General features: G+C 37.8%; 1 protein-coding gene across 3 annotated transcripts in view; it reads right to left on the reverse strand.

The window, feature by feature from the left end:
- HGF (hepatocyte growth factor) overlaps positions 1–12,228 on the reverse strand; it is a 57,539-nt gene extending 45,311 nt beyond the window's left edge. For 2 of the 3 annotated variants that reach the window (XM_056341325.1, XM_056341324.1), the window contains exon 1: positions 11,970–12,227. In XM_056341325.1, coding sequence (XP_056197300.1) covers positions 11,970–12,045 — 76 coding nt within the window. In that variant the 5' untranslated portion in view covers positions 12,046–12,227. Of the gene's footprint in view, positions 1–11,969 lie in introns of all 3 variants that reach the window. The other variant, XM_056341326.1, reaches the window with a different exon arrangement.
- Between the last annotated feature and the right edge of the window lie 13,848 nt (positions 12,229–26,076).

Raw genomic sequence — 26,076 nt, forward strand, 5'->3', positions numbered from 1 at the left:
TATAGGAATATCAGTACCTAAAGCATAAAGAAATTCCCAAAAATAAGGTATAAGCAGATACTGAAGAAGTATTGGTTATTTTTTATTTGCTGTCTCCATTCTTCAAGATAGGAATGATAGGGATTACAGGAATACTATTTTCAAATAAAGCCTTGCAGAATGCTGGAAAAGGGTAAGAGGAAAGTTTTTCATCTTTTGTAAAATTTTTTTTGAACCCCCAAAATAGACCTGATAATAACTTGAGATCTTTTAAATATTTCCATTAAAAATGTGAATAAAATCTAGAACAAAGGTCTTTTTTGGATGGACAAAGTGGAGTTACAATCAGAAGGAAAAGATATAGAGAATCGCTATCTGTGATAAACTGTTCTTAAAACAGTAAACTTTTTATCAGGAATTGTGAAAAGAAGTGGAGCCTGGAAGTGACACAAAATAATCATTTCTCCTCCCTCTGCTCCAGTGAGGACTCAGTGTGAGTGTTATGTCCAGTTTAAGTGCGACCAAATTAGAGTTGTTAACCCTCAGAAAAGATGACAAGGGCAGGCAGAGGCTGTACATGGAACAGTCTGCACTGTTGCAAAGATTTCTGCAAAAAAGAATGCACTGATCTGGTTTCCTTGACTATGGAAAGGCCCAGAGGAACAGATATAAAATGGAACAGGGAAGATTGGCTAGAGATGCTTGGCTAAAGTGAAAGAGAAAAAGTCTTTGATTTTTGCAAGAAACCCCCACAATTTTGCCCAATATATATGCACAATTTTATTTTTGTTCCATAGAAACCAGTCTGCAAATGTAGGCTGCTCCATCATCAGTGAAGACAGATGAATACATCTGGAGAGTGATTCTCCCTACTCTGACAGATGAGTAACACAGGGAGGACAAATTGCCCTTTGGATCTATTTTTCCTGTTTTACTCAATGATCCTGGATGATTTTTTTTTTAATTTATTTTTTTTTTTTTAATCCAGGTAAGGTTACGTAAACAAACCCCTCCTTAATTTATGAAGTAATAGTATTTTTCATAACTTCTTTACATATAACTGTTTTCAGAGCTGTCTTTTCATTTTTCTTTACAAAATCTGAAATTATAGAACATGAATGCACAAGATCAATTTATTAAATTTTGCCAGAGTGTTTAAAACATATGAAACCTCAACCTAATGCTCTGTTATCCTGAATAGATAATATCTCATGCAAGTGCAGAGCGCACTTAGGTCAGTAAATTTTTGCTCAGCGCACTCTGTGCAGAGCTCAGAATATTTCTGTAAATTGCAATCATTTAGGCTCTGAAGGAGTTACTGACAACTCCACATATTGTAACGCCAAAGAGGGTTCCCTTTGCAGAACTTCCATCCTGATCACTGAGTGAGCTGACATTTCCACTGGATTCAGCTAAATCACACCTCTCAGTGGTGAGTTATCCCTAAGACACCTAAAAATACACCAAAGACATTTAAATTAGATTTCATCAAGCTTCAGTCTTAAAAAAAAAAAAAAAGAAAATCAAAGGAGTAGAATATCTCTGCTGCAATGTCCCTATAAAATAATTTTCACGCCATCCTACTCTTCTTGAACTGCTGAAGGTGAACTATGCTATTCCTCTGCACTTAAAAGTTCACGATTTTAATTCCAACTACAAATGTTTTCAGAAAAAAAGGTTTTATTTACATCCAAATCCATATTGTTATTATATGAAGAAACTGTTGGTAAAAAGATCAAACATTAATAGTTTTGGTGCTGTGTTAGGGACTCATATCAGCTCTCTTAAGCATTTTCAGTAATGTATTTGTGCAGTGCACATGCACCCACAATGAATCATTATGTTTAGGGAAATGTTGTTAGGATGCTCTTGCCTAAAGTATCAGCACTCTGTTGCTGGAAACTGTTGCACCTACACTGAAGCTGCTTCATTTTTTGCTGTATCTGTGATAGTGCCAAAGTGCTGCAAGTGGGATTGCATCTGCTTTTTAAGACAACCACAGAATAACAAGTCTTCTATAAAGCTTTTATAGTAAATTTCTCAATCTATTATCTTACAAGACATATTTGTTAGTTCTATGTTGTCTCACCCAAGACTTTTATGTCAAATGGAGGTAAGAATCTGTACGGAAATATGAAAGTATTTTTTTTTCAGTTCCTGATGATAACATTTCCCATCTACTGGTAAGTGTCATTATCCTAATTCGGGATGATAAGCGTTTCTTAGACTCACCAGCTAACATGCAAGAATATGATTAAAAAAATCAATAAATTCTGTTCTGCCTGAGTTCAGAGTTCTGTTTTATTTTTTCTTCTTTTCCTAGCAGTTGTCCAAAGAGGATTATGGGTTTGATCTTGCATTTTGCAATTCATAACAGCCTGATTTACTTTAGCTTTCAAACAACATTCTACAACTTGCCTATAATCCAAAAGGCAAAGGGCCAAATGCATCCATGGTGTGACTGTTAGAATCATCAGAATAATGCAAAACATTACTTTTACAACTCTAACAACAAAATAATTAAAAATAATTGAGCCTTTTAACTTCAGATTAGGTGGGTTTATTATTAAAATCTTAAATCAAATAGTGCCCTAGAAAAGTTCTACATTAAACATTATCATGCAATGTGCTATAACTAATGTTCCTAACTTGTGATTGCCATTCCGTTTGGTTTCCTAAACTTTGATCAGTCAGGATTTTGGTTATCTTGTGGGCCATGTCCTCTGATGTTTCTTGTAGTTGAATATCATATTACTAAGGAAGTCTGACATTCCACTTAGATTGGAAAATAATAGCAGCTGATTAAAACACGAAAGAATACAGTCTAACATGAATCAACATTTTGTTTCTTCAACACAAACAACGACTAACTAAAAATATTTCTTCAGTTGTCTTAAAAAATGCCTCAAGAAGATGTGGGTGATGCCTCTTTATATTTCTGAACATGATAGCAACCTTGATTGAAGAGAAAAAATAGCTCAGCCAGTGCTCAATGAAATGGGAACGCCCACATTTGCTCTAGAAGGATGCAGCATTGGAAAACTACTCCATAATCTCATTTGGGATTTCCACAGTCTCCCTGCTGCAGCTCTTCCATTTTCGTAAAATGCAAATATTTACTGAAGAAACGTTCCTCACAGTGAAAGATATTTACCTGGGAGCTACAAGAACTCAACTTTGGGTTCCCTTGGTACCTGTTTTGTATAAGGTGTCTGTACAATCTTCTCAGACGTGAACCATGAACTGAGACTGCTCAAACTATAGAGTGTCTGGGGGAGATTTCCAACACCTTTTCTTGGAGCAGTTCCAGTCCATGTCAAATCCATAATCAGAGATAAACAAATTTTTTTTTCTACAGCATTTTAGTGAGAAAACTCACTATGAGGTTGCAGTACCTGTATTCCAGAACATACTTAACTGTAATTTTAATTATATTTATACAAAATGGAACAAGTAAAACACCAAGTACTGAGAGTAATGGACACCACAATATTCAATATCATAGAAATTAAGACACTTCCTTAATTAACAAAATAAATAGGTTGAATTCGCAGAAGTGTTTGCATTTTGATGCCCTGCTCACTAGCTATTTTCTAATCATCAGGCTAATGGGAAAATGGCAGCAAAATAACTTCCTTTTCTCTTCTGGCCCTGTGTTCCCCACCAAAAAGGGCTTTGGACTCCCACACCACCACACCACTCAGTCCTGAAACTACCTGATTACGTTCTATATCTAAATAAAAAAGTTGCACCTTGCAGAAAACAATAGGTCTGATATTGAGCTATATGAGTCAAGAAATTCAGTATAAGCCTAATTTCAGGACACTTAGAGTTCAAATACCTATGCAAGTTCCGAACACTCAGATTTTAGTCTGACCATAACAAATATTTGGGTTTTCATTATCTGTTTAGCAGTAAAAAACTAATATAACCAATATGATATCATTGCTTTGGTAATCAAAATAGCATACAGGACATCAACAGGCCTAAAGATCACCTTTGTCCGTTATAATGAGATCAAAACAATGCTTGTATTGTCTACAGCAAGATTTTACAATTACATTATCTGGCTCTATATACCTCACTGGTAACCCCTTTATCCTTCCTCTGCCAGCCCAGCTTTTTCTAATACAGATGTATATTTAGGCTTCGGAGTTACAGTCTTATAGAGTACAAGCAGAGCATGCTGGCTGTCTCCCCTAGAAAAATCACTACTTCTATGAACCTGCCATAGACTCTCGAAAGTTTTTATTAAATAGGAATTACGATGCATTCGGCATGTCAGCTTCCAGAGTTTCCAAGTTTCATTCTAGTCTATGCAATAGTTAGTGCTTTCTTAAAGGAACACATCGTGAAGTCTTGTGATAATGTGAGAAGCCACATTCCTTTCATTTCTTTCTAATTTTACATCCCACTTTATTATACAGAACAAACATCATAAAACTCAAGACCAAATTTTCCAAAAGAGAAGAAAATACATTCAAATTAAAGGTTTATGGTTAAATAAAACTTCTTAATGAAATCTCAATGGTTTGGTATCAGGTTTTATTTCCTTATTCTGTTTGTTTACACTTGCAGAACTTCAGCTTTTTACTAGGGAGTTATTTATTTTCTTATGCTAGATTTTCAACTGTGTGTGGTAATGATACTTTTTTAATCTATTATCATATTTACCGATGTAAGTAAGTTGGGTACAGGTCTTCATACCATGGACGGAAAAAAGACCTTTTATAATTTTCAGTTTTGAAAAGAATATGAACAGTCACCTAACAGCACCACTGTTCATTATGTCTGTCAGATGTCAGAGACAAACTAAATCTTTGGGAAAAAAAAATAAATCAAGAAAATGAAGATACTTATATTCCCTAGGCTGGCAGATGCTGTCAGAGAACTGCAGGAATCAACTGCTGTCCTTCAAAATAGAGAACGAAATACAAAATAAGATGGCATTGGGAAAAAAAATTAAAAAAGGGGGAATTGTCCACACACTGTAGGAAGATCAGAGAAGCTGAAGATTCAAAATATATTCCCATGAAGAAAAAGGGTCATAAAAAGTGACTCAATTATTTGAGAAATATAAAAGATACATAGTCCCTTTCTTTAGTATCTATTGGCATTTTACATCTCTGCTTAATATTTTGCAACATGTTTGTAATGAAGTCCCTTGATCTTAAGCAATTAACAGATGCACTAATTAGAGATTGAAATAGTTGTGTTACAACAAAATATGAAAGCTGAATTTCATGTGATGTGATTTAAAACTTAGGGGGCGGGGAATCAGAAATCTACCATCATATGAAAGACCTTCAAGAAAAAAAAAAAAAAGTGGAAAAAAACCCCCACCCTAACCCTAAATATATGTGAAATAAATGTAGGAAAGCACAGCTCAACACAATAAACATAGCAAACATTTTATCAGGGAACACCATACTCAACAAAAATTACATAGTAACACCCAAGAAAATGTATTCATAAGTATGTATCTGAATGGAAAAAAAAAAAGAAACAAGCAAATGTTAGATCTCAATAAAATGCACAAAGCAAAAATATGCAAAACCATGGATTATCATAGTGTCAGACAACACTTTTTAGAAGAGATATCACAGCTGAATGCTTATCTCAGTATAAATAATGACAATTTAATATGAAAACAAAAAATAAAGTATGTTTAACTATAGGCATAGAATTGCATTTGGCAAAGCTTGTGTAAGAAGAAAAATCAATGAGTGGGGTTTGAAATAAAGCAACAGTTTTCAGCATATTTAGACTGAAAAACAGTATGTAAATGCAGTGAGGTGTTTAACTTGTCTATAAAATGTGGTTCAAGGGATACTTTACTATATTTCAATAATGTATTTCTAAGACAGTGTTTTTCAAAGGATATAAACATCAAGAATAAATTGCATATTGGTCCAATATCCAATATACTATGACAATATAAATATACTGGCTTCATTAAGGGAAAAAAGAAAAAAAAACCCAAACAAAACCAAAACCAACAAAACTTGACCAGATGGTGAAAATAGTTGTTACTAAATGGTTTCAGACACCACATGCTTATTAAATAGTAATTAACAGTATGGTGACAGTAGTAAAAGCAAAGATGTTAAAGGTGCATGTTGATACTAAAATCATTAATAGGGTCATCAAAGTATTGTTATCTATGAGAACAGTTAGGAAGCACTTTTTTAACAAATACATTAAAGGCAACTTTCTCTCTTAAAGCAAGTCCTAACAAAGTCACTTTGATAAAAAAAATAATGCTCAGCACTTCTAACTTATTTTTAACTTACTTTCATTTACTTTGACTTCTCTTTATGCCTGTTTCAGTATCAGAAATGCACAGATTCCTGGCTAGAATGCAAAAAGGTTAATACCTTTTCCAAATGACTTCTCATTTGGAAGAAAAAAGAAAAAAAGGAAGAAGAGAAGACCAGCATAAGGAGAAACTGAAGCAATTCTGAAATGTGCCCAAGAAAATAACTTTGTAGACTGAATAGACTTTGATGCCAGATTAAGTTTAATGTGGTTATTTATGTAAGACAATAATTTGGCGTGAAAGAAGTTTACCAACCATACCCATAAATACTGCAGTCAGCTGTATAGGTGGAAAGTTACCAAAATAAAACCAGTTGTACAAGGAGGCATCCCTAGTCTGTCACAATTACAGTTTCTCAGAAAGGTATCCAGATGATGATGTGACTATTTTAACTTCTGAAATTTATTTCCTTGTCAAAAGAGCCATCATGGAAAAAAAAAAAATATCAATTTTAGAAAGTAGCTTGAACTGTAGATATATAATACTGAGATATTTTTTCCTTATTTTTACATTGTCTTTCATTCCAGTTGTTGAGTAGATTCATGAAATGCAAAATGGTATTTCTTATTAGCCTTACATTGCATGTTACCATGCACACACACAGACCACATGCACACACACCCTTTATTAGCAGCTGCAAAAACTGCCATGTTTCTTGGAACTCAGCTTCATGTTTATGCTAAGTCCTACCTCTGTAACCCTCTCCTATAGTCAGCATGAAAGCTCAACAAGCTAAGGATAATGCTAACAGCTGATAGTGTATTCTAAAATTGGATGGTAGATGCAAAAGACAGCTCTTTTTCTTCCAAGACAAGGTTATCTGCTCTGCAGGATGCTGGGACCCATTGGCAGAAACAAATGTTCTGTAGTTTGTACTCTGACTTGCTGTATCTAACCCCTGGCTAAATTACTGAGAGGATTTTCCCTTTTAATGCATTTTGCAAAAGAATTAAATCCCCACCATTTTACATGGCGTTCCACAACCTTTACAAGCACTTGGTGTCTCCTCCGAGGCACCCAGCACGTTGTACACTCCTTTTGCAACAGGGTCTCAGCCACCGCTGAGGGTGCCTGGGCATGCAGTGAGAGAAAGAGAAAAGCACAAGCAGGCAGGGCAGGGATTTGGGCAAAAAAAAAGTGATGGACTGCTGAGGGCAGCAAACCAGCCCTGTGAGGAGTGATGAGAGCCTTGCTGCATGTTGTATACATAAAACCAGTGCTGCTGGCCAAGGCCAGGAGTCGTAAGAGCTGGAGCTGAGGGGAGACAGAGGGAGCAGCCAGTCCCCAGCTGGGTCAGCAGCACTGAGGACTGCCAGGCATGGCCGGGCTCATCAGACAACACATGGGTGGAGGCCCACAAGCCATTGAAAGAAAACTGCAGCTAGATTTTGCCAACACATCTGACTAATCTGGAGCATGTTCCCAGCTCTGTTTTGCTGTAGTGCTGCTTTACGTGTAGGTACTAACCATGTTCAGGAACAGCTGCACTACCCTTTAAGTACACTGCCAAAAAAACCTACAGGAAAAAGATGGGGGTAACAGCAAGGATGTCCTCACCCCTTCGCAGTTCTTTGTGGTTGCCATACTTCCCCACTGCAAGGAACAAACATTGCTTACATGATTCCAGTTCTCCTACTATTCATGTTTCCCAAGCAAGCATGGAGATCAATCTTTTCTCACCTCTATGATCAGTCCCTTCTCACCTCCATGCTGCCTTCTACTGCCCTTCAACCCCACCTCAGTGCCAATGGGGAGAAAGTGAAATTCTAACACTCCACCAGTACAAGTAATTGCAAAACGTTCAGGGCAACACTCTCCTCTCCTCATCAAGCTTTTACCCATCTAGAGGCCCAGTCATCCTGCTTTCAGATCTTGGAAAAGTTTGAAATGCTTAGGTGGCAAAGTAATGTTCAGCATAAAGATCCAAAGGGGAGATATTACACCCTCTGAGGGAGACTGCACATTTCCCTTCCAACCCTGGCCTCAGTTGAAGTATTACAATAATGACAGATGAGCTTCTCCAATAAGAGGCTTTCCTTTCCTTGACTTCAGTGCACAATTTTCCAGAATTTTATGCAACATTTTAATCTCGTGTCTTTCAACTCTATATTTTCCTGCTATGTGGCTTATGAAAATGGCATTAATAGAAACAGAAAATCTGTTAAGCAGAGTAAGTGCTGTATTACATGGGAGAGCAAAACAAGCAGTCCCTGGCACTGAGCACCAAAAGGATTCCATTAAACAGAAGGAATACAGTCTTCCAATAGGCAGAGTATCATTTCGATTTGTTGACAGTATATAGTATAATGATTATCTACAGATGGGATGGGAAAGTATAAATCACATTAAATTTTTAAAATATACTTAGCTATGCAGACCACAGGAATACGCAACATTCATACATCGATTATGGCTATGGGATTATTTTTTTTTAAGCTATTGTTATTTATAGGAACTAAGTGCAACTCCCACATCTTCATTAGCAACTGCTTCAGATAATCCAAACTACAGAAAGTGTTGAGAAATTTGGATAAACAATTTGGCTGACAGTGTCTTCACAGACAAATACATATTTAACTTAAATACATCTTTAACATTCACTCTTTTGCAATATTTTGATATACTTTTTCCTTTGGTTAAAAAGTAATTTTTAGTTTGGCTACATTAACATTATTAAATACATACTGCGTAAGAATACTGAATAATAAAAGTATCTGAAACAGGGAAATAACCTCCCTGATAGAGTTTTTAGCTACAGATTAATTTCTTCATGCACGTGACAGAGACTTATAGGATATTGATAATAACCAGGCAAGTAGTCTATAGGAACATTGCACATTTATCTTTTGCCAATCACCATTTCATCTTTTATATGTTAAAAAGAAACTCAGAACTTGATAGTGTAGACAGCTTGCTGACATTAAAATTTCTCAGTGTTTTCTTTACCCTCCTTATTCTTTACCCATTAATATAACCCAAATGTATTAGTCAGCAACCTCAGTTGCACAGGACATTGTCTTCACACAGAACTTAGGGCATGGGATTCCAAACCTAAAAGATCCATTAACGGAAGAAACAACATTCATTATTATGTACATTTCAAATCATCTTTGACAGAGCAGTAATAGGAGTATGAACATACATTAGCAAAAGGCTTGGGTTTTTCCTGTTTTTAAATTATGTTTTCAACATTTAGCTTGTTTTTCATATATAAAAACAATAAACATATAGGCAAATAATAATCTTTCTTAAAACATCCTAGTAAAAAGAATTCAACATTCTGTACAATGATAGCATGTATATTTAGAAAGAAATCAATATATTTTCAGAAAGGAATGGCACAACTTCCCCTTGCCTGCATTGTAAAAATCCAGACTGTTGTTTGTTGAAGAACATAGATTTTTAAAAAGCAAAGGTAAGCACAATGGCAGTGTGGTAAGAGTCATCTTTCTTGCCCATAAGGCAAACAATAGGATTGATTAATATTAAGGCGAGTGAGGGGGGAAAGTTAAGAAAGAGAGGGTTGCCAAGAAACTGTCACTATGAAAGTTGGCCAGAAAACAAGTTCTACCATGTGAAAAATTCTGAAGTTTTGGAACTCTTATTTTCTTCCACATCAAGATGAACCATCTACTCCTTAACTGGAGAGCCCATTGGCTAGAGCACAACCCTATTCATCAGCCTACTGACACTGGCAGTACTGAGGCTCTCTCTCAATCTCTCCTGTTGGAATATTAGATTAAATAACCATTGAGCTTGGTAAACTACAGACCAGCGCAAAGAGCCTACAGTCAGGGAGAACAAGGACTTTCATTCAAGAAAAACATCCTGACTATCAAGAGAGTAAGCATGAACTACCTTCTTCTGAACTTGGCTATAACCCAGTTTCTGTATCTTTGGCCTATAGAATAAAGTTAGGGAGAAGGTGTTTATTCTGGGTTTGGGGTTTTTTTGTTTGTGTTTTGGGGTTTTTTTGGGGGGGGTTGTTTTTTTGGTTTTTTCAAACTAGCCCATCAGTTGTTGAGTTTCTGTCACAAGTCAGGGTTTCTCAACAGCAGGTACCACAATCTATTGTGAATGTCTCCCCCTGTAAATTTATCTTTCATTTGATTTGGGAGACCCAAGCCAAAGAAAGTTTCTGTTTAAAAGGAATTATTTTTGTGAAAACTTTTAATGAGTCAGCATTGTCTAGTAAGAAAAAACACAACACATGTCCTCAGAAAATTCTTAACCAGTTCTAGTCATCACTTTTCAGAGAGGTCGCATGTCCGTAACATGGAAATCACCATGTACATGGAAAAAGAGTTCAGAAAAGTGTAGTAGCACAGTCTCGATATCACTGTGTCACCTGCTCAGAATGCCCACAAAACCAAAATCATCATTGAGCAGACTGAGCACAGAAGCTCTGGTGAGATGCTCAACATCCTACAGAATCACACTTCTGCTGTAGGGGAAAAATGACAGGTTTTACTGCACGTGATGCTGCCAGTCTTTTTTTGACTTGCCCACTCAGATCACAAAACATTCCACTTTGAAATCCTGTTTCAAAATATTGATTTTTTTTTTTTTTTTTTTTTTTTTTTAACCAGAAAACATAGTCGTGTCTTGGAAGCCATTAACATCACTTGCCATACACGTTGCTTGATGCCCTCAGACCTTGCCCCAGGACCCAGACGCCGCGTGTGCCTGCCCTGGCTCTGTCCGCTCCTGGCAGATCCTTTCCCTGAATTGTGGCTCTCTTTTGTTTCTGTCTGTGCAAAGGTCTGACCTTAACAATGTTGTCGGAAGGAAGGAAGGAAAGGTTTGTAGAAACCTTTGCAAACTTTTTTATTCCTGAAGCGGCTCCCCAGAGGACCGATAGAAGCACTGAGTTAGCTCTTCAGATATCCAGTCCAAGGGGGACACTTCAGGAAAGAAATTCACCTAGAGAGCTTCCAGCACTTGATTTCTTATTGTTTGCTCCTTCTCCCCGTCCGCCTCCCGGATTTCATCGGGAATGTCTAATGAAATTACAAGTATGGAAATAGCACATTCATGCTGATGAACTTCAGCAAGGACATTCCCTCTCAGCAGCCTACCATCCTGTGCTTTGGCTATTCCTTGTCAACTTCTGTTATTTAACATTTATTCTACGCCTTGGAAATTTAAGAATGCGTGTTTGCGTCCTAGTAACGGCCGGCAGCACCTATGGGCAACGACGAGATTCCCTTCTCCCGCCGTCGGTGCCTGCGGGGCTGCGCTCCCGGAGCGACCCCGCGCTCCACTTCAGCCGGGGAGGAGTGGGCGGCTCGCAGCGGCCCCTCCGCAAACCACCGAAACGCGCCGCGTCTCCCCGCAAAGCTCTGGGCCGCGGGGCCGCTGCCGCAGGCAGAGCGCGGCTTGTCCCGACCTGCCGCGCTGCCCCCCGCTCCGCTCGGCACCGCACCGCTCCGCAGCGCAGCGCTCCGCGGGCGCGGGAGGCGCTGGGCGGGCACCGGCGCACCGCAGCCCCCGCCCGGGCCGCTGAGGGGCGCCGGAGGCGGCGGGGTCTCCCCGCCTGCCCCACCTGCGGGGGGCCAGCCCGGTGCGCCGCCCCGAGCGCCCACCCGCGCCGCGGCGGAGGGAAGGAGCGGGAGGATGATGCAGCTGCGAGGTGGAGGGGAGTCACTGGCGAAGTGATAGCAAAACTGACCTGCCACAGGGGTGGTGGTGGGAAGCAGCAGCAGCTGGTGAAGCAGCAAGGCTGGCAGGAGTTGGGTGGCCCACATGGTGCTGGCGGCCCCCCCGGCGGCTGGCGGGGAGGAGGCGAGGAGATGGCTCCTCGGAAGGACCCTGTGCACAGCCGGTCACTAGAGGAGGCAGAGTGAGCCGAGCTGGTTTTTATTGCGATGATCTAAGTTTGTTGTGTGATTAACTGGAAAGATCTGGGTCCCAACTCCCTCTTACGGTAAGAAACTGTTTAACAACATCCCCTCTCTGCCTCCTCTCCTCCTCCCCTCCCCAGGAGTTGCCTCCCCTCCCGCCCCGCGGCCAGCCCAGGGAGAGGGCTCCCACCGCCTCATCCCTCCCTCCATCCTTCCCTCCCTCCCTCCTTCCCCTCTGCCTCCCTCCCTCCATCCCTTAGGAGCTCAGGAGGAGCAGCCGGGCCGGGCCGGGGCCCCCAGCCCTTGTCCCGGGGCTGGTGCCTGCTGCAGCGCAGCCCCGCGGAGCCTCCACCCAAGCCCACAGCCCCCTTTGCTCTGTTACCTGCAGCCAGGGCAAACCTGTCCCTCCCGGCAGCCGTTCTCCTTCACAATCTGCCCCTTCCTCCGCCTCCCCCTCGGCCCAATCCCCAGGCAGCACCCTCATCCACAGCCATTCCGGCAGGACTCCCCATCCCCAGGCAGCACCCTCATCCACAGCCATTCCGGCAGGATTTCCCAATCCCATGGCCAGGGGCAAAGCATCACCAATTTCTCAGTAAGGAAACACCGTTCCACCAACCTGCCCACGGCTGCCCCTGGCTACCAGCCTGGCCTTTCCGTCACCCTCTTTGGCCATCTTCCAAATGCCACTTCCCCAAAATTGTGGCAACTCTGGGGAATCTAAAGGTCAAGTATCAGCTGGCTGGCATCGCTCCACAAGACAAGCCTCAATCCAATGCGCAGCCTGACCTTCTTCCGTCACAGGCAAAGTGGTTGTAATTCTTCTGTTGCACTTCATTTTAACCTCATGGAAGCAATGGCGTTGGTTTTTGTTTAAAAGTCATGAGACCGGCCTTCGTGACACACAAGTGTTCAGAAATAAACACTTCAAGAAAAGTTCTGCCTTAACTTAAACAGTTCCTTTCTCCCATGCACCCACCTACCATCTACAACATGACTGTGTGACAAGACAGGAAACCATTTGCCTCCATTTTCCACAAATAAACCAGAGACCTGCATGTGGTCCCGTGCCATGTGAGTCAGAAAACAGGTCTCCTTATCCAGCCCAGACTCCTTTGCCCAGACTCACTGTCCATACAACTGATGTTCACCTTGGAGTGAAACAACTTTTCTCAAAAATGAGTGGTTTCCCAAGCCACAAATATTCATTGTTAAATTTTATTCATTTTTTTCCTATGTTCACAAAACATATAGTTTTCACCCAATTTACGCCCAGTGGTAAAAAATAAAATTTCCATTTGGGAATGACTGCCTTGGTAAGTGAGACAAAGGGGAGAGAAAGGAGTTGAAAGTCTGTGAAGAAAATATTTTGAACATTTGGCATTACAGGGAAAACACATTTCTGTGAGAAAAAAATGTTTTCTGCTGCAGAATGAAAATTATTTCTAGGTTGTGTTTTGGTTTTGGTTTGGTTTTGTTTGAGTTGTTTTTTTGGGTTTTTTTTGGGGGGGCGGGGGCTGTCCTTGTTTTTCTCCAAAGAATAACAGTTAATTTACAGGGGTTCCTTAGAGATGCACAACATGAGAACACAGAAAATGTATTCCACTGGCCAACGACCTTGTGTGAACTGCGTCCACTGCAACTGATGGAACATGGATATCTCAGTTTTTGTCTTCTGTTTTTCTCCCTGTGCTTAAACATAGACATAAACAATATATAAACATATATTTAAATATATTTAGATATATAAACAAACACATAAACATAAAATATATATTAAAATATCAACAAAAATAATCATAGCAAATCATAGCACCATGCTGAGCCCAAAATAGCCACATTCTATTAACCAGATGTATTTGACGACTTGTCCATGCATGTGACGAGTGACCTTCTTTTTGTATAAAACAGAAAATCATACACCCTTACAGTCAGGCAGACTTTTTTGCCACTGACTTCCCTGAGGGGAGTATTTGGCCTGTAGTCAGATTTCTTCTGAGTTTTAGGAAGGTTTCTGCAGTCTCTTGACGACTAGGGTGCACCCTAATGGAGAAAATATTTTGCTATATGGATTCCTATTATTAATACATGGTCCTGTGTATTATTCATGATGTATCTGCAGTTCTGCTTGAGAGCTCAAGCCATGGGCATAAGCTTCTTTGGCTGCAGGTGCAACTCAATAGTCCTGGTTCTCCATTTGTCCAATTTTGGGGAGCTGCTGGAGGACAGCTCTGCCTTTTGCATAAGCCCTATATATCTCCCCTGAGTGGAAACTGGTGCACACGCAGTGGAGGGCCAGGGACAGAAATGAGATTAGAAAGGGAAAGCGCCTCTACAGGCTGTATTCAGATGCTCTGCAGGCAGTCAAGACAAGGGTTTGCATCTGGATCGAGGAAATGAAAATGCTCTTTGGTTCCGCATCATATACTGCAAAATGTAGTATGATCCATTTTCTGTGTCTTCTTGCCCCATGTATTTTACAACTGAAGCATAAGATTTTAGTTCGGTCAAATTTTACCTTGAAATGAATTTCAATATGAAGGAAGGCTGCAAAAATTACATTTCATGCTTAAATTTTCCAGAAGAATTTCATGTTAAGTTTCAGTCTGCGCATAGAGAAACTAAAGATCTAAAATATGACAATCAATAGTTGTAGGTTTTATGCAACAATATTCTGTTTTGTTTTCTGACCTTTTGAGGGCATGTTTTCTGACTTACAGATCTCTTTATCTTTCTCTGGTTTGGGGGCTTAGCTGAGAGAGGGGATTTTTAGTTTTGTTTTGTTGGTTTTTTTCTATTTTTTTTGGCAGCTTTGCAAACTTGCCCTGATAACCTCACTTTCAAATCAGTGTAGGTCTGTATTAGGAAAGTAGCATAACATTTCTGTATAAGATATCTAAAAAGAATAGAGTTACTGCACAGTTACCAAAGATGTATTTGCTCTGGACTGCCTACATGAATAAAAAAGCTTGAAAAACTTTATTTTGGTTGGAAAAGTAAGCAGACATGACCAAATACATAGAAACTGCTATTTTTATACTCCCTTTTCTGACCATAACCACAGTTGGATCTGTTTATCAGATGTAACTTGCTATTCAGAAATGTTAGCTATTCACAGTTTTGGCAGGAATCTTCACACACACACAGAGTAATACCAAGTCACAATTAGCTTTTAAGAAAGCTTTTCTAAATGAACCAGCATCTGTCATGTGAATCACCTCTTGTGTTCAAAATAAATGGTTTTACCTCTTGATTTATCTGGTGAAGGTTAAGGTGCTGTTGGATAATAAGCCCAATAAAATAAGCAAATGCATGTGTTAATTATTGTTCAACACTGAGTTAATTGATTAAATGTCTCAGGCTGCCCAAGAAGTCTAAAACAAAAAATTGTGCTTCATGTTTCAAGCAGGATAAATTTTTTATATATATATATATATCTATTTAACAAACTGAGCTTGAGACTAGAAAGGGAAAAGACTGAGGTATGGGCTATGAGATTCAGCACTGCTGGAAAAGGCAGAGTTTAAGCAGCACATGCCAGGGGTCAATACTTGCTCAGTCACCTCAGCCAGAGCCCCAGCTGGACACATGGCACCTTCCAGCCTAATCCCCAAGCCTTCCTCATGCAGAAAGACAAAGTCACAGGGCCAAAAAGCTGAAAGAAAGAAAAGGAAGAAGCGGATAACAAGATCCAAGCATAGGGATTAATGTCTAGTTGAAAGCAGAAGCTCAGGAACTCCCCTGAGTCCCCCATTTTAGATTCAGCCAAAAGGATTTTGCCTGTCATCATACTAAATGCTGCAGATCTGAAGTGCTAGTCCCAGCGAGCAAATTCACCACACCAATCAAGTGTTTTGAGCCCCATGCAGTGAAGTGGGAGAGCGTGGCACCTGAGATGAGGCTTTCTGTTGATTAGCACCAGGGAAACCCAAGGACCAAGACGAGAGACACCTCCCTTGGCAATGCAGGCTCTGACCTGCAGTCCTGAGGCAATCACCTCTCCAGGGATGGCACTCACAGGTAAAATTCCATATGTATTTAATAACCTAAACTGTATAGCTTTAAGAAATTTCTTATTTCTTCACCTCCTATCAGTGCTTATGAATAAAAATTAACCAGGGGCTACTACTTAGCTTTGTAGGCACAAGGTATGGTACGAATTGGCTTGAAACTATACAGTTGCACTTTCCTCTACCCCAAAACAGACCTGTGCAAGCAGCTTCACACCTTGACTGAGCACTTTCATGGTACAAACATGCAAAATAATGCAGGGCACATGCAAAATACAAACCAATCTATATTGTCATTATATACACAGATGCATTCTCCTGGGGAATGAAAAGTATGGTTTTTAAGTTGTTGAGGTTAAAAAAGAATATGTGCTCCAAAGTGACTTGGTTGTGCTTGGTTCTGCCCCTTAAAATTCACAGACATTCATAATATTCAAACATACATAATTCACAATTCTCCCCACACCCAGAATCCCAGGTGCTCGGGTCTGGGTCCTAAACCCTGGTCAGGTAATCCAGCATTTATTCCTGCAATCAGATAATAGCATAAATCCTTTATGGTTTTCCTGTGTAAGACATATATTGTAACTGCTCTTTACATATATGTTATATGCTTACTAACAATAGTTAAGATTAATAACAAAACAATTCTTAAGTTACAGTATGAAAGCCATTTAAGCTATTTATGGCATAGTGCCCAGCAGCAGCGGATGATAATATAGCCCTTCAGGATCAGCTTGGAAAGAAATATTTCATATATTTTGGGGAAAAAAATAATTATTTAAAAAATGCAATAACCTATATACAGCACATTGCTAGTACTAGGAATTATCTGTCCACATTTTATCTGATCAAATTTTAGGTATTTCCACACCTAAATGCTTTATCTATAAAGGAGATAAATTTTGCAAACAAATGTGCATGCAAAATGGTTATTTTCATAAAAATTCTCAGTAATATCCATTTGAAGCTTTTGGGAAGGTGCTACATTGCAGCAATATATATAATTTTAGGAATTAAAAATCAATTCCTCACTCAGAAGAATTGTTCCTTGTATATACTCAGAGGTTTATTGACTGGGGATGTTAAACTTTTTGTTTATGTTTGTTTGTTTCCTTTTCTATTAGTCTTTGCAGCACCAAGAGAGTCTGGAAAAGATAAACGTCATTGGTGGTACTGTTAAACAGATTCTAATGTGCTTTGCTTGTATTACTCAGGACCTAATTTGATCTGCAAAACCCTTACAAAAACTGTTTTGTGCAAGAGTGTAAGAAAAAATTAACTTCTCCTTGACCTTGGTCTACTAAAATCAAGTTGTGGTACTGGCCTTTGGAACCACCCCCACCCCCATCCCACCCCCGAAGCTGAATAAATTCGATATGAAACCACAGCCCCAGAAGCCCTTAAAGTACATGCTGCAGTTAGAGCTAGTTCTCTGAGGGCAGTTACTTTCGATACTATCTAGCCATTCAAATAAGAATCCATTTGTGCTTCTCCATAAGTGTTTCATTTTTAGCAAATAAAGAAGCTTTTCATGCTTATTAGAAGATATATTCTCTAGGACAAAGTAGTCTGAAAATCAAAGGTTTGTCCAAATTAGTGGTTGTCACCCTGATTTCATATTTCCTTTTTTCCAGCTGTTGTTCTTTTTTTGATTCAGAAAGCCTTCATTCCTTTGCATTTTTAGGTAAACTACAAAGCTTAATTACAATCAAGTGAATCTATATTTGTACATGTATTTTTAAGTACATTTCATCTTTATTATTGTTGAAAACCTTGAAAATATCAACCCAAACTATTCAACCACTACGGAAATCTCCAAACTACATTGATCTTTAAAACACCTGCTTTATAAAGCAGTTCAATGATTTTAGTGCCTTCCCTCTGCATTTTTTAAGTTAGTGAAAAACCAAGGGTGTACTTAAGTAAAACCACTGAACATACCTGACTGAATAATTTTTCATTTCACTGTCTAAACCAGGGTAGTTTTTCTTAGATCTTTTTATATGTTAAATCCCAAACTGGAGAGCAATTTTTGGATTTCCTGCAGGTTTTTTTTTTATTTCCAGTAATTGCTCTCATTTTAAAAATAAAATATTTTTGAAGGGTTTCAAATCAGTACAGCATTTTTACTTATAAATAAAACCATAAAAAATTAGTGTACGAAAAGAAAATAATATCTAAACAAAGAAATAAACAAACAAAAAGGATTTCCAGGAAAATTTTGACAAAAACAATGCAGGGATGTCAATGCAAATCCATGTATTGTTTTGTTCAATTTAAATGTGTGCTCTTAAGTAGGGAAAAGCTTAAAACAGGTTCTCTGTAGTACACATTACCTTTAAAGGATGTAAAATGGTTAGCCGACAGCTTCCAATATGATGCTTCTGTAAAAGAAACATCATTAAGTTGTTGAAAAGACCCTACCGAAATTGATGCTGAAAGACCAGCTACAAATATTAATATAAAGAGGTTTAAAAAACTGAGGTATAGCTGTAGAAGTATTTTTAATGTCTCTCAGACTGGTAGACATTTTAAAATGTATTTTCAATATGTTTAGAGTAACAAAGAATAAAATTAAGCTGGTCTTTGACTGTGAATTGTACTTTATGGAATAACTTCAGCAATTTGAAAATCCAGAGACAAAAGCATCAGCCCTTTGAATTCCAGAGGATGAAAAGTTCCAGAACTTGCTTGTCAAGGGTAAATTCTCCAGGATTTCATATCAAAGAGGAGAACTTCTGCCTAGGGTCCTGTTAAAGATTTTAGAAAGCAACCTGAACAGAGATTCATCAGTTTCCTAGCAATCTCACAGACATGAGGAAGTATTAATAGCAGCTCAGAGAAAACACAAACAAGAAAAAAAGAACTCGCAGCTGATGGCCATAAAGCACTGATCTTTCCTGCTTGAAGGTTTGTAACCCCAGATACAGGAAGCTTGCCAAGACATCAGAAAAGATGTTATCAGAGAAGGAATCTCAGCTTGACTTCTTTTCAAGAACAAGCTTTTGGGTACTTTATTTGAATCAAAGTCTCCTTGTTTGGGATATGCGCTTTGTAATGCAGCTACTGGAAAATAGTCAAGTAGGGAAAAGGGACGTGTGGCTGCAGAATCAGAACAGGAACTCTCAAAGGAAGACTAGGGCAAACTGTTAAATTTCTTTGCTGTTTCCATTTCTTTATATGCTAAAGAGAAACATTTTACAGTACAGTTTTGTCTCTTAAAGATCTTACCACAGGTATTGCAATGCTGGTACTGAAATGACTCTGGTAACAGTGATTGCTCTATGTTTGCTGTGCCAATATAACATACGCACCTTTTCTCTATGGTATTTTTAGTATTCCATACCTCAACATTATGGCATCTATTTTTACAAAGTACCCAATCACCGCTTTTCATAGAGATTAATTGTTGCCAGTCTTTTCCCTTATAGGTGAAACTTGAGCATGGATGATTAGGCTTCACTGCACATTAAGCAGTGACAGAGTATATTCTTGCCTTAGCATATTCTGCTGAGTTTTTTGGTACTATGTTCAGCAAAAACAAGACTGAAGCAGAATTTAGATATCTATGGGCTAAAGTTACACATCTAAAGCTGTCTCCTTGTTCATGTGCATCAGCTTTTCTCAGCTTTCCCCGAAGTTTTAATCCCATTCTTCATGTCCAAAATGAAACTTAGAATTAAAGAATAAGTTTTTTAATTTGAACACCACTGCTAAGCACTCTGGTATGATGGTCTATTTCAATGTTTTTTATCAGTTTATTAAATAAAATTATCTTCTTAAAAAATCAGATTGCTATGAATTAACATAAAGCAACAAATGCATTTACAATAGAGGCATTAAAAAAACCTTACAGAAAAATACTTTTTTTCTTCTGAATAGCAGTTGTGGTTTATCCTAAACTGAAAAACATTATTTCTGACTTTGTATTATTACTGTAAATTTTTTTCAAGTTTTTCTTAAAATAACGATACGCACGTTAATACTCATTGTATATTTAACTCCCCACATCAGTAACACTGGTTTTTAATTTAAGAATCTACAGACTAGGTTGAAGGACAAGTCCACATAGACAAGAAATTTTATCTGACAGTAATCAATGAAGGTTGTCTAGGGAAAAGTATAAAAACAGAACCAGTTTGCAGTCATAGTTTCCTTAGAATGTTTTCCAACCTGCCAACATTTGATGGTCATCCAATTTTTGCTGCTATGAAATTAATTATCTTAATTGCGATTTATTACTTTTTTCTCTCTTTATGCAGCCTACCAAGGTTCCGATGTAAACAGCTAAACAAAAAAAATAAGATAAATCAGCTGGACAAGGAATTTTCAAATATACAGTCTTGTGAGTTGCTTTTTATTTTTGGTACAAAATGTTTTATATATACACCCCTGGAAAGCAATAGCTTTTTCATATACTATGGAACAATAAATGTTCAGTGTTATATTTTTTTTACTTTTCCTTAAGAAGAAAAAACCCAACCAAACCAAACCAGAACCCAAGAAACCTTCTGTCCTTTACTTGGTTTTCATGTAAACACTTGAACAAGCAATTTTTCATAAGAAAATAAAACCATCAGTTCTGAAAATATGTAGATTTACATGCCACATATCTGATTAGCTATTGTTTACCATTCCAATGTATTTATTCCCAGTAGATAAAACAATGTGGTTTCAATTCATATATTAAAGAGCAATGGCAACATACTGTCTTTATTTTTGCCTGAGATTATTTTATGCACATGTCCTTCAGTTATGGAATCACTTCAAATAAACCACTGAGAATGTGCATTGAGCACCCACAGGAAATAGAAGGCTATGTCACTCAGCTTGAGATGATCAACATTTAAACTACTTTTCTTATAGTTTCTCCAGAGGAAAAAAAAATTAAATCTGGTATTTGTTTCCAAGATTAAAATAGCAAGTACACTATCTACAATTAATCTGTATTTTATGACAAGGATGTCTGATATATTCCCATTGAAAGCACTGGTGTAGAAAGCTGACTCTGTATCTGGAAATAATCTTCTGATTTTTAATGGGAGGCATAATTAACCAAAATTTGGAATGCTGTATATCACATTTAAAAAAAAATATTTGAGCACTAATTACTCTGGTAAACCACTTATATGCCTCATTGGCAGTAGCTGACAATGTATATGGAATATAATATTTTGTTTCCTTTTTTTCCTTTTTCTTTCATTCTCTCTCTCTTTCTTTCACTTTCTCTTTCTTTGTCCTGATCTCTTTTCTATTTTTCTCTTTCTTTCTCTATCTTTCTACTTCTTTCTCTCCATCAGCCTCTAACTTTCTCTCTGCCTTTCTGCTTTTCTTTCCTTCCTCCCTTTTTTCTTTCTCTGTCTATTCCTCTCTTCTGAAAGTTTTATAAAACAATTACAGAAGTCTTCCTGCCTATTGCCAATTTAAAAATACAGTTATATGGGCTAAGACCTATGAATTAATTCTAGGGCTATGAAACAAACACTAGAAGAAAAGTTTACAAAGTATCATGTATCTGGGGGCAAAATTTAGCAACTACAACCCCAGCTAGTAGGCATTTTACATGGCATATTGAGATATGCTAACTACCATCCTGTTACTTGCCTTCTTTCCTGACTTTGCAGGCACCAGAATGACTGCTGAAGTATGAAGTTACAGTAGAACCAGAGAAAATATGTCTCCAAAGTGCAATAGATTGTCAAAGAAGCTTTTTAAGAAAGTAAAGGAATAATATCTTGAAATGTTCTATCATTTACATCAGTTCATCCATCTAGTATAGATAAATTACTGGCCCAGTAAACAACAGCCTATGAAATCTTTATATCCGAGGCTCTCCTGTTACAGGGAAGTTAAAAGGTGGAGGTTAGCAGTGGTGACCAGCTTTTACACTGATCACAGAGATCACAACTGAAGGTGTTACAGCTGGGAGCAGGCATTACAGAGGGACCCATCAGAAATATTACCCCGAGCCTGTGGTATTGTATAAGCTCTGTAGCATCCTGTGGACCAAAGAGTAGTAATTGTAACAACTGTTGTAACTCCAAAGTTTTCTAGATTTTGCTTTTAGCCATTCTCTCCTCTACATAAAAGCTTAGCTTCAGAAAAGCATGTAAAAGTCTACCTGACATCCTGATTCTCATGAATCTTCACGCCACTGCTGTTTTAGAAAAAGTATAACGCAAGTGAAGTTTCGATTTGCCCTAAACTTCATCCTTCATCATCAATAATATAAACTAGCTGTTGTTCTGTGTGACACATTTCAAGGGATAATAAAACATGCTTACAAATTTAAATCCTTGCCTATCTCCCATTAATGTCTATTGGACTACTCATGCTTTTAGTCAAGTATTTAAAAGAACTTTCTTGGGTCTAGGCAGATGGGATTATTTTTTATGAAAATGGAGAAGCTACTTCAAAGGAGTTTGACTCCGAAACATCTTACAAACTATTGATCAGAAACTCGTAGAGTGTAGTGGAAAGCCTGTTTATTTATCCTGAGCCAAAACACAACAAAATTGATTAAATACAAATCTCACTCTTGTAAAATCAAGTCTGAATCAACATCTAGCTTTTGTGATGTAATTCGAAGAAGAGAATGTTAGGACAGTAAAATACACATTGAAACTAAGAATCATAGGTCTTCTGGCCAGCAGAATTCCAGGGAAATTGCAACCATGGTGAAATGAGTATTCAAACTCATAACTGCAACAGGAAGGAAAAGCATTTTTCAGCAGTGCATCACACTGTTTAAGCCAAGACTGATCACATGCTTGGTGAACAATGAGGCAATGACACAGCCTTCTTTGTAGGTAAAATCTTTGCAGGCAAGAAGGCTGTGGAATAGCAACTGCAGTAAAGGGATAAAGCAGTTCATTCATTTTTTTAAAAAATATAGGTAATAAAGCACAAATGTTCTATTTTAAATAAAAGAGTCACTGTATCATATCCAAATTTAGTAAGCCAGAGAGAACAAAGAAAAAATTACAATAGGTTGTAAAAAAGTGTTCCACTTAGCATGCCTAAATAATAAATGCTGTTGTACCATCAGTGTTTGGAATGGAAGGTTGCCTACCCACAAATCTATTTTAAAAGGCATTTTTATATACGCACCAGGGAACCAAAAATGAAAATAAGGAACATAAGAAAACTTTCAGATATATTCTAGTCCAGAAAGTCTGTAAAAATATTACAAGGGAGGCAAACCATTGACAGCAATGATTCTATCATAAATAGATGGGAAAACATATTTCTGCTTGAGTTACACTGTATTTCTGCCATGTTATACCCCATATTTCAAACATATTTCTTTCTTGTAGTCCTCCAGCCGTACAAAGGAAGCTTTCCTTCCTGGGTGCACATGCCTCCTCCTGAGTGTACACCTGTTTGTCCCTGTGCTGCCTTCAGCTACCTTTCCAGCTGGGCTGGAAGCGACTGGTTCAGCACCGAACTCCAAAAAGCACACACCCCGTTTTGCCGTGGTAAATGACATATGCATATTAACTGGTCACTAACAAACTTAGAATCTATAATGACTCAATACTACAGGCTCTTTTCGCAATGGAAATGTTTACATGGGCCTCTCGCTTCTACCTAGCTATGAATTTTGGGTGGTATTCATTTTATCTAAAGCTAGATATTTATGTTTTTGGAAATTATGTCTGAGGTAATCACTTAGCTTTCATTGTAGCATTGCCAGAAATAAATAGGCATTTTGGGGCACAATTAATCTGACTGGATAGAATAAACTTTCAGGGCAACTTTCAGGCTGCTCTCAAGGTATCCTGAAAGTATTTACATCCTCCTGGTCAGATGCCTACCTTTCTTTAGGTATGATCTTCAGATGCCTGCCTATGAATTCAACATAACTCCTTTTAGCTGAAATTTATTCATTGATTTTGATTGCAAGAACATGATGAAATTAACGGTTGAAGAGAGTAGGAAAAAGTTCTAAGAATTAAGGAAATACATCCAATGCAGCAAGAAGCAGGTAAACGGTAGAAATTATGTTGTTCTAGCACAGCAGAAGAGTTCTAATGAATTAGAAAACCATTCTGAAACCAGTGGTCTCACATGTAACTGCCATTTTCATATATTTATGATGTATTACAGAATTCTCGGGAATTTGTAAAAAATTTACTGTGGACTTCAGATTTTGGTTTGAAAGATAGATAACACAATGGCTCAGTAGAGGACTCAGGCTTGAGTCCATCCTGCAACTCTACAAGCTGAAATGAAGATTTCTTAAGTCTTAGTTAATCACAATTTTGGGGGAATATGAGATGTTAACTCACATTTTCTCAGTGTTCTTCTATGTACACCACAGCAAAACAAAAGGAGGACCTCAGCTGCAGTTTTTCAATACTTGTTTTAAATGTCTACTGTTTCACTTAATGGTTCTAATTCCCTGACACTGAAAACATGAATCAAGAATTTAACTCTGGAAAAAAAAAACAACCAACATGGCTTAATCACCATACTTAAGCTTTTCTAGTTTTCTTCTTGGTTTAACACCCAGGTTTGATATATCTTTATTGATATACGCAAAGATATCTCCAAAATTGCACCTGTTTGTTTCTAGAACTAGAAGTAAAAGAGGCACAACATTCCTGTGTTGGATTTGAGCTAATTACACTGTTTGAGATTAAGTTAAACCTGTCAGGTATACCATGCTAGTATGCATATATTTCTTCAGGAGCCAAAGGCAGAACTCTGAATTGTTCTACTCTGTTATGTGAATGTACTGATGTGATCAAGGGTAGCTAAGGGAATATTTTCAACTTGGAACATTAAGCAACTTCTTAAAATCTAAGTAGCTCAGGCGTACAGCTCTGTCATAGATTCCTTTAACGGGACTAGTTCCCTAGTTTTATAAAATCCTACACGCCTTGACTTTTACATTCTTTGTTGAATTTATCACAACTGATGAAAACAGAGGTTAATGGAGCTCCAAAAACAGAATGAAAAAATCCAGCTGGAGATTTGCAACATTTATATGACAAATTGTGAATGTTATTTTGAACGAATTAAACTTCCAGAGCATGATCAATAATGAAATTATCTGTATTGCTAATATACATAGTGTATAAAGAAGTTACATCAAACTGCTTACAGAATACTTAATATGAATTAAAACTGACTGGGAATTTGCAGGTCAGATATTTTAAAATCAGAATGCAATCAAACCAAAACTGAAAAACCAGTACCTTCCACAAGTCTCTTTATTCTGTTTTTAAGGAACTTTGAAATTACAAAACAATCTGAACTTTTTGACAGATATCAGAATTTAAAATTACATTTTCCAGTTTGAAAAAGTTTCTAGATATTTGAAATTAAAATCAGAATTAAATTGTGACAGAACTATAAAATAGAATAGAATTAAAATAGAATGAATCATTTTAATTGCTGCAATTCAATAGATTTTTATTATCAGTTCCCCAAATGATCAGATATTGATATTTCATCAAGGAGAGGAAAAACCTAGAAAAGTAAAAAGGGAAAAAATCTTATGCTGATAAAAAGTAATTTCCTGTGTAGCCATGGTTCTGATTAGGTAAGTCATGACTCAAGAGCTCAAAAGGTCAATGAAACCAGTGGTCTGGTCAGGAGGACACCGCACCAAAATAATAAATGAATCCACAATCCTACGTTACCTAATGTTTATGTATTTATTGTCTCTCTGATGTTCTTGATTTGTGTTGCTAGTGTAGGAATCCACATAGGAACATGTGGATGTAATATGTATATCTGGGTATACTTTATGTCCATGAATAAATTTCTTAGTCTCACTCACTTCAGCTACTGGTTGCAACAATTCTTACCCATAATATCCAGAAGGTGTTGTAAGGCTCTGTTCATTCATTAAAAGCAGGAAATCTGCTGTGCTAGAAGTGCTAGAAGTCTCTAACTAAAAAAAAAAAAAAAA

This window comes from Falco biarmicus, chromosome 5 (assembly GCF_023638135.1).
Source record: "Falco biarmicus isolate bFalBia1 chromosome 5, bFalBia1.pri, whole genome shotgun sequence".
NCBI classification, from domain to species: domain Eukaryota; kingdom Metazoa; phylum Chordata; class Aves; order Falconiformes; family Falconidae; genus Falco; species Falco biarmicus.